Genomic DNA, 12,203 nt, shown 5'->3' on the forward strand with positions numbered 1-12,203 from the left:
AATTTATACTAGTTGACGGTAGAGATTTCTTCTACAATGCTTGTGTAGGAATTAATAGCTGTCTGGTCGTGGACAAACTTGATAAGAAATATGATTACTTTTATGGGATTTCTCAAGTTTCGAAATATGCGGTTTCTATATAGTTTTCTGAATTTTTCGGTTTGCTAAAATTGCTGTTATTTCAGATGATTCGCAAAATGATGCGAATTCATGTGCTTCCCTAAGTCATAAAATGATTTTATGTCATGCGATTCTCTAACAAATCTACTAAGCATACATCCTACGCGACGCTATCGTAACTGTGTTAGTGTGTTTCTGAAGAAATACTTTCTCGCATACATACTACTATATACTAGTTGAGTCGCGTTGAAAGCTAGAATATAATAACAACTACAGTGCAACAGAGAGAACGATCATAGATTCTTTCTTTCGTTTCATTTGGTTGTGTTAGAGAAGTGAATATATAATTTTTTCTTATATATACGTTGTAGCTAACTGTTATTTCAAATTCTGAGCATCCAGTAGAAATTAAGCAGATAGTGCATTTTGGGCGCTTGAAAAAAAAACCTGGAACGGGAAAAATCCTATTTTCATTGGTTTTCTTTTACCAATCGTCTGCTACAAAATTTTTGAATCAATTTACGAACTTCACAAAATTCGTGGGTGTAAAATGTATTAAGATTCGTTGAAAAACAGCTGAGCTATGACAGATTGAAGTTACCGTTCCAACTTTTTTTTAGGCTTGGTATTTGGAGTGTTAATAATGTACCAAATCACGTGCTTTAAAAAATTTTCAGCGTTCGAATCTCCCAGTACACTACCGGAGCAATAAAAAAGGCTGTATGATTGGAGAAATTTCCCAAGATTGAATGCAAAACTGTTTCATTCCCGAGTTAGAATAATTTTGCTTAAATCGCAACATCAGAATTGCTTGATTGCATTCAATCAGTTTTAGTTCAAATTAAGTCATCAACGTTGAAAAATTGCTGGAAAAAAACTACTTCAATCTTTTTTTAGCCTGGTACACAAATCGATGATATTGAGAACAAAAGAATAATTTCTGAAATTAAGGATTTCGGTGAAAAGATCGCTGATAAATTGATTACGGCAATGGTACTGTCTTTTTGGCTCTTTATTGTTAACTTGACATCCACCGCGTCGAAGCCATTCAGAATAAACTTCTTCGGTTTGCTTTTCGTAGTTTCCCTTGCAGTGATCCCTGCAAACTTTTCGATTTTTGCTTCTCAACAGTTCACCGAAATATGCCTTTTGTCGTTTACGTAGCAGCTTTTGTTACAATCTCGAATTGGTTATCCGCACTTGTTACAAAAACTGAATTTATAGATTTACTGCCTGATGAAGAGTGTGACTATGAAATTTTTGGTCCAATGGGCTTTTCCCTGTTAAATAAAAAAGGTTTAAATCAAATAAAAAACAAAATCTAACTATATGAGCAATATATGTCACATTTTATGTATTTAACATTATAGAATTGTATAAATAATCAAAAAATTAAGTACGAAATTCTAGTTTTCACACTATCAAGTTCCTCAGATTTCAGATGTCGATAGCTTTTTCATCTCAATACTTTAGTAACTTACTAACGCCTTCTAGAAAAAACAGTTCAAAATCTGTCTCTCCTTCATCAACTTATTCAAAAACTGATCGATAAGATTACTCTCATTAACAAGTATGGTATTCAGTTACAGAAGATCACATTGTAGATACAATAAGAACTGTTTCATCAATCGTTCAATAGGTATTGGAACCTTAAAACACCTTCTAGAAGAAACCAATTTAATAAGTCAACATGATTTTGAGTTGCAGGAATTTCGAACGTTAAATGGCACACAAGAGTCAGCCATGCGAGAAATTTCAATTACTGTTTACACCATTTGATCTGTTTTGACCTCCGGAACATTCTTTCCGAAAACACCGACACCACCGAAAGTAAAATATTCGCGATATTTCATGGTCAAACTGTTTTTCTATTGTGAACATATGAATTATTTCATGCTCTTTTCAAAGCGCCCCTGGCGGTGTAGTTCTCAACAAATTGTCAGACAAACTACACTAAATTGTTGGTCTAAGTATCTACAACAAGTTTGCCGAAGACTGTATAGCTCTATCTGTCGACCGAAGCGAGATAATCGTTCACAGCCCCAATCAGTCGAAATCCCATATGCTCTGGGTTCCGTTTATCGCGGATTCGCTTTTCACGCCCCCGGTGTACCGCGTTATACGAGACCCCTCTGTATTTTGAGTCAATGAAAAATTTTGATGAAAATATCACCTTTTTATTTATTTTTATATGAAAAGAAAAAAAACTCCGAAGCTCCGTTGGAGGCTATTTTTCCCCAAAACATTCACAATCACAAATTCACAATCGGGTAGACATGAAGTGAACTGCTTGATTTGCCAATTCGAAGAAGAAAATAGTTGCTCCACATGCGAAATCACTTCGTTGAGGATGTAAACAAGCCATAATTAAGCTACTGATTAGCAAAAACATTGTTTGTCTATCTATAGAACATGCAAAACCCAACGCAGTGTGCATTCATCGTTCGTAAATGGACTCCGCAAGGGGGTTTCGTAGAAAGAAAATGATACAAAACGATTCAATTATCTCACCCATGACCATGACCATACTCGTTGCAGTTCTTTAGCTCGAAGCGGTTAGCAGTGCGTACGTTTTGGCTTATTCTAGCGTGTCAATGATCCACGGTACTGCAAGTGCAAGTGCAACACCCACCAGCCTAGCGCGGCGGTTTCTCGCAAAACGCAACGCTTAGGAAAAGGCACATTAAGGCACTGTGACCACTGTGATTCAATTGGAAAGAGCATTGTTTTGAAACGGAATCCGCTCGAATCGTAGCGCGGTTCAGTGCTGACGGCGCACGACCAGTGCTGCTGAAGATATGTAGAACGAAATGATACGAATTGTGGGAGGCTTGCTACTATTTTGGCCAATTAATGCACGCGCACGAAATGCTTTCTTTGTGCAGTAACCAACCACAAGTATAAAACCAACTGGCACTTGAAGGTAAGCCATTAGTTCAGTCACAGCTCAGCTCGTGCCCACAGTAAGCCTTTGTTTGCTCCCATTCACCTGCGCCCCACCAATTAATCGAACCAGCCAAAACATGAAGGTAAGTAGTCTTTTAGCGTGCCGTGCCGTGCCGTAACCAAAGCTCGTAATGATAACTAGTCATCCATTTTTTTGTTAAGGCGTTCATTGTCCTGTCGATGGTCCTTGCTCTGGTAGCCAGCTTTACCGTTCCCGAGCAGTCGACAGATCGGCGGATCCGGCGGAGTGCGTGGGGCGACAGTGATGAAGGAGAGATCAAAGAAGTCACCGTCCACAAGACAGTTCATGTGCCATACCCAGTGGTCAAGAAGGTCCCGGTGGTGATCGAGAAGAAAGTCCCGGTGGTGATCGAGAAGAAGGTTCCCGTGTACATCAAGGAGAAGAAAACACCCATCACCATTCGTATCAAGAAACAGCGAAAAATTCATCATGGCTAGTAGGGCCAAGATTTGTGTGTTTTAAGTCTTAGTGTTTTTTTTTGTTTCAATAAGAGATGTGATTTATGAGATAAGAATAAAAGTTTGATTTAGTTAGATTAAATTCTGCTTGTTTTATATGTAAAACAATCTATGATCTGTGTCAGTCAAACTAGTTAGATGTTCAGGATTTAAAAAAAAATGTTAGGTCTACAATCTGAGACCCTTTCGCGGCAGTGAAGACAAACTACGTGTACTGCGAAACCTGATCTGGCATACAAATCTCTGACCAGAATCCCTAGAACTACAGCGAAACAAGAATGTTGCATTCCTGTAACTGTCCGTTCCGTCAGTTCGCAGCAACAGCAGCAGTGTCTAATTATGACCAATGAGGCACGTTCCGGTGCTCGCCTTTCCAAGGGTGTGTTGCGTAAAAAGTGTATTGCAGGCAACTGGGCATTACATGGGTGCAAACCCATAGTCTCTAATTGCATTGCAGCTGCCGTTAGGTCCCTGGTTCCATGCGAGATGAGACATACGAATGGCGTTGATGATGATGAAAATGATCACGATAACGGTTGCGATGGTTGCTATCACAAAGAAACTGAAACGCGTTCGTCGTAAACGGGAACTAATGAAATGCAAAATTGTGCTGATGGACGTGTTGCGGCCGACCGGTCTCGTACTGTGAAGCACCTCTAATGAAGTGTAGTTTCCTCGTTCGTCCTGGAACTGGCGGAGCTTTTACCCATGGCCAGAGTAGGCAGAAACTCTAACAGTTGATTGGAAGTGTAGTGAAACGTGAATAGCTTCATTTTCGGGATCAGTGTTTTAAAAACTTGAACCTCAAAGTACTCAATTGAAACATTTCTAAGAAGTTGACCAACTCGCTCATCAAAAGGTCCTCTCACGCCCAAGGGTGCGAAAATTTGACATTTTTTGAAACTGTCGCCAAACATAAGATATTCACTGCCAACGATACGCGCAGCTGCTACGTTCAACAGTAGCCAACACGCAATGACACGAGAGCTTGGCGCAATCATGAGAGCCACGACACACGACAGCAATATTGAGAGCAGTTAATTTTGTCGCACTCTCTCACAGCAGTCAAAGCCACAGCGTTCGCTTTGTGGTTGTGTACGTACTTACTGGATAAGTAGCTGCTTTGTTCATTTTCGGTTACGGATTTCGAGAATGTCACGAGTTCAAAATGTCATGACATTTTCATAACGGGACTGTTATATTCGCTGTGACCGATCTATGGTGATAAATTGAACGCGAACGGCGATGTTTCCATTACCGGTTCAATTTCAGTTTTGAAAAAAATCAATCACAAAAATAGTTGTGTCAAAACTATTACAACTATTTACTTGAATTTCATACACGAAGTATCAGGAGCGCAGCTTTTGCCTTTCTTGTATGACGCAAAGGCAAGAAATTTTACAGCAGAGACAATAAATTTTGCGCTCCTATTACTTCTACAATTCTGGTTCATGCTAAACGGGGTTTAATTTTTTGATCGAAAAAAAGCCTTGAAGTAAATCAACCAACTGGAAATAAATAAAATCACCCGAATTGCCCAAACGAACCTACCATCCATATTCTGGAAGTCAAAGCATTTACTTTGCTTTTTTTCACTGAACCGCTTCCTTCCAACGGGAGTGCAGAGAAACAAAACACGTAAGGATACAGCAAAAAACCGTCTGCATTGGGAAGCAAGACTTTCTTGTGCATGCCCCCCTACATCTCATGAGAATCAACATAATACGAATTTCAAAGTTAAATGTTGTTGGCGACTGTCTATCAAAAGTTGTTGAATTTGAAAGGAGCTACTGTGTATTGTGGCTAGCCATTCTCAAATTGAAAAGAGTAGAACAGATATCGATGAGAGCAAACCGCGACATTCACGAGAGAAAATGTCATGAGACCTATGACATTTTTTATCTGCTGTAGTCACGGCGAAGTACAATCGGCGACTGCTGTCATTTGCGCGATTTGACTGCCTCCTGTTTCGTGTCATTTTCCAGTACCATTCGCAACCCTGCTCACGCCATTTGATTGTTCGGTACGCCAAAAATCGGTTGCTAAATCTTTTGAGCTCAAAATTAACGACAAAAATGGCAATATCATGAAATGTCTAGTCTTCAGTCCTATAATGTAATGTACGAGATTCGACCGATCACGATGACATTAAAAATGCACAAGTAACCTTCTGTATGACACTAGAGAACCGCATCGAGTGCAAGTCGGTTCGAAACTGACTGTAATTGGCAATCTAACGCAGAACTAATTTTACCCAAAGCGACATCTAAATCGCATTATATGAATTATTATTATCCTTTCTTAGGATGACGATTGAATATTACACAGGCTTCTATTGATCCAATACCGCAAATCTCCATTACAAGAGCGACAACTGCCAAAAAATAAAGCTTTCATATCGACTGTTGTATTTTTTACTATTTCTAGTACGAACTACGATTGTACACGGAAAGTCTAAATAAATGTGTAAAATTGGGTTAGGTTAGTTTTTTATGGACATCATTCCTAAACGAGTAGCGCCTCTGCATCTTACTTAAATGTTAATGTGAATAATTATAGTACAGTTAGTTAGATGAACAATTTTAGTTCAGAATTCAACTCAAGAATCCAAGCTCAAAAATCCAACCTCAAAAATCAACTTTTAGAACATAGTTGAACAATTGTAGTACAGAATTCGGCTCGAAAATTCCACTTTTAGAGTATAGTTGATCAACTTTAGTACATAATTCAGTTCTAAAATCCATATCAAACATTCCATCTTAAGAGCTTAGTCGAGCAATTAGTAATAAATTCCGTTTTAAAATCTAGATCAAGAATTCCATTTTTAGAGCTTAGTTGAACAATTTTAGTGCATAATTCAGTTCCGACATTCAGATAAAAATCCCATTTTAAGAGCTTGGCTAAATAATTTTAGTACAAAGTTCTGTTCCAAAACCCAGGTCAATAACTAAAAGGTGATTTTTTTGAGGTTAGGATTTTCATGCATTAGTATTTGCTCAGATTTTTTGAGGTTATGATTTTCATGCATTATTATTTGCTCAGTATGCTCTGACATTTCATCATGAATAGACTTACTAACGAGCAACGCTTGCAAATCAGTGAATGGGCCCTAGAAAAGTTGGCAGAAAATCCGCTTTTTTATCGACAAATTTTGTTCAGCGATGAGGCTCATTTCTGGTTGAATGGCTACGTAAATAAGCAAAATTGCCGCATTTGGAGTGAAGAGCAACCAGAAGCCGTTCAAGAACTGCCCATGCATCCCGAAAAATGCACTGTTTGGTGTGGTTTGTACGCTGGTGGAATCATTGGACCGTATTTTTTCAAAGATGCTGTTGGACGCAACGTTACAGTGAATGGCGATCGCTATCGTTCGATGCTAACAAACTTTTTGTTGCCAAAAATGGAAGAACTGAACTTGGTTGACATGTGGTTTCAACAAGATGGCGCTACATGCCACACAGCTCGCGATTCTATGGCCATTTTGAGGGAAAACTTCGGAGAACAATTCATCTCAAGAAATGGACCGGTAAGTTGGCCACCAAGATCATGCGATTTGACGCCTTTAGACTATTTTTTGTGGGGCTACGTCAAGTCTAAAGTCTACAGAAATAAGCCAGTAACTATTCCAGCTTTGGAAGACAACATTTCCGAAGAAATTCGTGCTATTCCGGCCGAAATGCTCGAAAAAGTTGCCCAAAATTGGACTTTCCGAATGGACCACCTAAGACGCAGCCGCGGTCAACATTTAAATGAAATTATCTTCAAAAAGTAAATGTCATGTACCAATCTAACGTTTAAAATAAAGAACCGATGAGATTTTGCAAATTTTATGCGTTTTATTGTTTAAAAAAGTTCTCAAGCTCTTAAAAAATCACCCTGTATATATAGAGCTTTGTCAAAAATATTTAGTACAGAACTCAGTTCCAAAATTTAAGTGAAAATTCCATTTTTAGAGCATAGTTTAACCATTTCAGAACTAAATTTAGTTCCAAAATTCAGCATAAAAATTGCCCTTTTAGAGCTTAGTTGATCAATTTTAGCACAGAACTCAGTTCCAAAATGCAGGTCAAGAATTCCATTTTTAGAGCTTAGTTGAACAATTTTAGTGCATAATTCAGTTCCGAGATCCAGATCAAAAATCCCATATTACAATCTTAGCCAAACAATTTTAGTACAAAATTCTGTTCCAAAACTCAAGTCAATAACTATATATAAAGTTTTGTCAAAAAGATTTAGTACAGAACAGTTAAAAAATTTAAGTGAAAATTCCATTTTTAGAGCTTAGTTTAACCATTTGAGAACTAAATTTAGTTCCAAAATTCAGCATAAAAATTGCCTTTTTAGAGCTTAGTTGATCAATTTTAGCACAGAACTCAGTTCCAAAATCCAGGTCAAGAATTCCATTTGCAGAGCCTAGTTGAACAATTGTAGTACAAAATACATTTCCGAAATCCAGGTCGAAAGTTCCATATTTAGAGCTTAGCCGAACTATTTCAGCTCAGAATTCAGTTCAAAAATCCAGTACAAGAATTTCATAATTACACAGTAAAAAGTAATGGAATTTACCGGTGACGTAAATCCGCATATGACTGAAATCATAAGAACGTAATTCGCAAAAAGACTGAATTTTACAAGAATGATTTGCATATGCGTCGAATATATACTACTTTTACAGCAGCCGACTAAATTTACATGCTTCAACACTTAAAAATATGTCAGAATGCATTAAATATGTGTTAGATCTACTGTAAAAATGAGTCATTTATGACGGTTGTATATGGCGGTCTTAGAAGACGTAAATTTACACGATATTTTCTAGGTGTGTGGAGTTTACTTTATTTTTCAGTACACAATTAAATTCCAAAATCCAGGTTCAGAATTCCATATAAAGCTCTATATACGGAAGTCGAACAATTTTAACAGAATTCAAAACCAGAATCCAAAAAAAAAATCTTTTTGTGAAGATTATTTGAATAATTTTCGTACTGAATTCAGTTCCAGAATTCTGTTCACGAGTCCCATATTGAAAACTTAATGTAACAATCTAAGTACAAACTTCAAATCAAAATTTCCATTTTCAGAGGCTAGTTGAACAATTTAGTGCAGAATTTCAGTACAGAATCAAGTTAAAAATTCTAAGTAACAATTCCATTTTTACAGCTTAGTTGCACAATTTTAATACAGAATTTAGTGCCAATATCAAGGTCAAAAACTCAATTTTCGGAGCTCAATTGAACAATTTGAGTACAGAATTCAGTTGCAAAATCCAGGTTAAAATACCATTTTTAGAGCTTAGTTGAACCATTGTAGATTAAAATTTAGTTCCGAAATCAACATCAAGAATATCATTTTTAGAGCCTAGTAGATCAATTTTTGTACAAAACTCAGTTGCAAAAGCCAGGTCAAAAACTCCATTTACAGAGCTTAGTTGAACAATTTTTGTACAGAATTCAGACCCAAAATCCAGGTCAAGAATTCCATTTTTAGAGGTTGGTTGACCAATTATAGTACACAATTCAGTTCCAAAATCCAGGTCACAAATTCCATATATAGAGTTTAGTTGAAAAAAATTAGTACATAATTTAATTCTAAAATCCATGTTCAGAATTAAATATATAGAGCTTGGTCGTAAAATTTTAGTACATAATTAAGTTCTAAGTTCCAGGTTCAGAACTACATATTTGAAGCTTAGTGGAACAATTTAGGTACAAACTTCGGTTCCAAGTTTCAGATTAAAAATTCCATTTTCAGAGTTTAGTTTAGGGGTTCCCAAAGTGGTCGATATCCATTTTGCGGGGGTCGACGTAAACGACAACTGACTATGGGGATCGACGAGATCTAGAAATCGAACCCCTATTATTTGATATAAGTTGTTATTTGAAATATTTACACTAAAAAAATTGTGTTTATTTGACCATCCGTAGAAATTGGTAAGAATTTTACATCAATATTGAAATAAACAGGAAATTAAATTTTTAAAGGAATTTGTTAATGGGGGTCTGAGTTAATTTTAGTAAATGGGTCCATGACTCAAAATAGTTTGGTAACCCATATATATCATCTGTTCGCAACAGCGAAGCGTCAACCTATCATTGGTAACAAGCAAAGCGTCACCCTTTCATTCGCAACAGCGATGCGTCAACCTTTCATTCAGTTCGCTCATACTTCAACGCATCAATAAGGAACGTTCGGAAATGGTCCATTCAGTGGAGGGAAATGCCGCGTCTCGCGCCCGTTAACTACGCAAAGCAACAAATAGCAATACCATCACTCCCGCTCATTCTCCCACTGCAGCCAATGAGAAGCCAGGATACATCAGACAATGCAACCGATTTAGCTATAAATACATATTTCCAATAGATGTAACATCAGTATTTTTTGAACCTTCGAATAGAAAACATTGAAAGCAGAAGCAAGTGAACTAATCGTTCATCCGAACAATTCTTCTGGTGCTTTCGAACGGTCTACAGCCAGGACACAAGTGACTGCCGGTGGAAACGCTCTCGGCCAGAGCGGTTTTGTCTTCCGCTTGCTTTCGATTTCTTCCAGTGACCTTTCTCCGATCGATATTGTTTTAATGCGTCAGTACAGTCGTTGCATCCCCTGCAAAGAGTTCTTCGATATTCAGATGCACCTTACTGAAAGTTATTAAATAAATCGTTCGCCGTCCTCCCTGTGGTGCTCCAAGAGATGAAAGTATTCAAGTAGGTATCAGCTTTCATCAAACGTTGGCGCAAGCCAACATCATCCAAGCCAAGAATTCGATTATTATAGTCTAACTGAACAATTTTATGCAGAACTCAGTTCCAAAATCCAAGCCAAAAATTTCATTTACAGAGCTTAGTGTAACAGTTTTAGTATAGAATTCAGTTCCAGAATCCAGTAAACAATTCCCATATTTATATTATTTATTCAAATTAAATTTCATTTATTGAATTTAGTTTAACCATTTCAGTGTAGTTACAGTATCCAGTTCACGAATTTCAAATTTAGAGCTTATTTTAACAGTTTTAGTACAGAACTCAGTTCCAAAATTCAGTTCGCAAATTCCATTTTTTAATTTTTTGTTTAAAATAAATTCCATTTCTAGAGCTTAGTTATATAATTTTAGGAAAGAACTCAGTTCCAAAATTCATTTAAAAATTACATTTCTAGAGCTTAGTTGAACAGATTTAGTACAGAATTCATTTCTTGAATCTGGATCAAGAGTTTCATATTTAGAATTTAGTCTACAAATTTTAGTACAGAATTCAGTTTTGAAATCCAGGCCAATAATTCGATTATTATTAGTGTTCAACTGAACAATTTTAGTACATGATTCAGTTCTAAAATTTCGTTTATAGAACTTAGTTGAATAATTTTAGTACAGAATTCAGCTCCAGAATCCAGTTCACAAATTCCGTATTTAAATTTTTTAATTGAAATTTTTAAAGCTTAGTTTAAAAACAGTTCACGAACTTCAAAATCAGAGCTTATTTTAACAGTTTTAGTACAGAACTCAGTTCCAGAATCCAGTTCACAAATTCCATTGTTTAATTTTTGTTTAAAATAAATTCCATTTTTAGAGCTTAGTTATATAATTTTAGGAATGAACTCAGTTCCAAAATTTATTAAAAAATTACGGCTTAGACCTTAGTTGAACATTTTTAGTACAGTATTCAATTCTATAATCTGGGTCAAGAGTTCCATATTTAGAGTCTTGTCTATCAAATTTAGTACAGAGTTCAGTTTTGAAATCCTAGCCAATAATCCGATTATTAGAGTCTAACTGAACAATATTAGTGAGGAATTCAGCTCCAAAATCCAGGTCACAAATTACATATATAGAACATAGTTGAAAATTTTTAGTACAGAATTCAGTTCCAGAAACCAGTTCACAAATTTCATATTTATTTTTTATTGAAATTAAATTTCATTTTTAGAGCTTATTTTAACAACAGTTCACGAATTTCAAATTTAGAGCTTAGTCTAACAGTTTTAGTCAGTTCCAGAATCCAGCTCAAATTCAAATTCCATTTTTTAATTTTTTGTTTAAATTAAATTCCATTTTTAGAGCTTAGCTATACAATTTCAGGACAGAACTCAGTTAAAAAATTCGTTTAAAAATTACATTTTTAGAGCTTAGTTGAACAATTTTAGTACAGAATTCAGTTCTAGAATCTTGGTCAAGAGTTCCATATTTAGAGTCTAGTCTATCAATTTTAGTACAGAATTCAGTTTTGAAATCCTGACCAATAATTCGATTATTAGAGTCTAACTGAACAATATTAGTGAGGAAGTCAGTTTCAAAATCCAGGTCACAAATTCCATGTGTAGAGCTTAGTTGAACATTTTTAGTACAGAATTTAGTTCCGGAATCCAGTTCACAAATTCCATATATAAATTTTCAATTGAAATTAAATTTCATTTTTAGAGCTTAGTGGAACAACAGTTCACGAATTTCAAATTTAGAGTTAGTTGTTAGTTTAACAGTTTTAGTATAGAACTCAGTTCCCCAATCAAGTTCTCAAATTCCATTTTTTTTATCTTTTGTTTAAATTAAATTCCATTTTAGAGCTTAGTTTAATAATTCAGTACAGAATTCAATTCCAAAATCCAGGTCAAGGATTGAACTTTTAGAGCTTCGTTTGACAATTCTAGTATAGAGCTCAGTTCCA

General features: G+C 36.0%; 1 protein-coding gene across 1 annotated transcript; it reads left to right on the plus strand.

Annotated features, from left to right (window-relative positions):
* Positions 1-3,019: 3,019 nt before the first annotated feature.
* On the plus strand, positions 3,020-3,594 carry LOC131435940 (uncharacterized). Its single transcript, XM_058604288.1, has 2 exons — positions 3,020-3,149; positions 3,229-3,594. Exons 1-2 carry the CDS (start codon positions 3,144-3,146, stop codon positions 3,523-3,525), a joined length of 303 nt encoding a protein of 100 aa, XP_058460271.1. The 5' UTR covers positions 3,020-3,143; the 3' UTR covers positions 3,526-3,594.
* Positions 3,595-12,203: the final 8,609 nt, after the last annotated feature.

Source organism: Malaya genurostris, chromosome 1 (genome assembly GCF_030247185.1).
Source record: "Malaya genurostris strain Urasoe2022 chromosome 1, Malgen_1.1, whole genome shotgun sequence".
In the NCBI taxonomy this organism is placed as follows: Eukaryota; Metazoa; Arthropoda; class Insecta; order Diptera; family Culicidae; genus Malaya; species Malaya genurostris.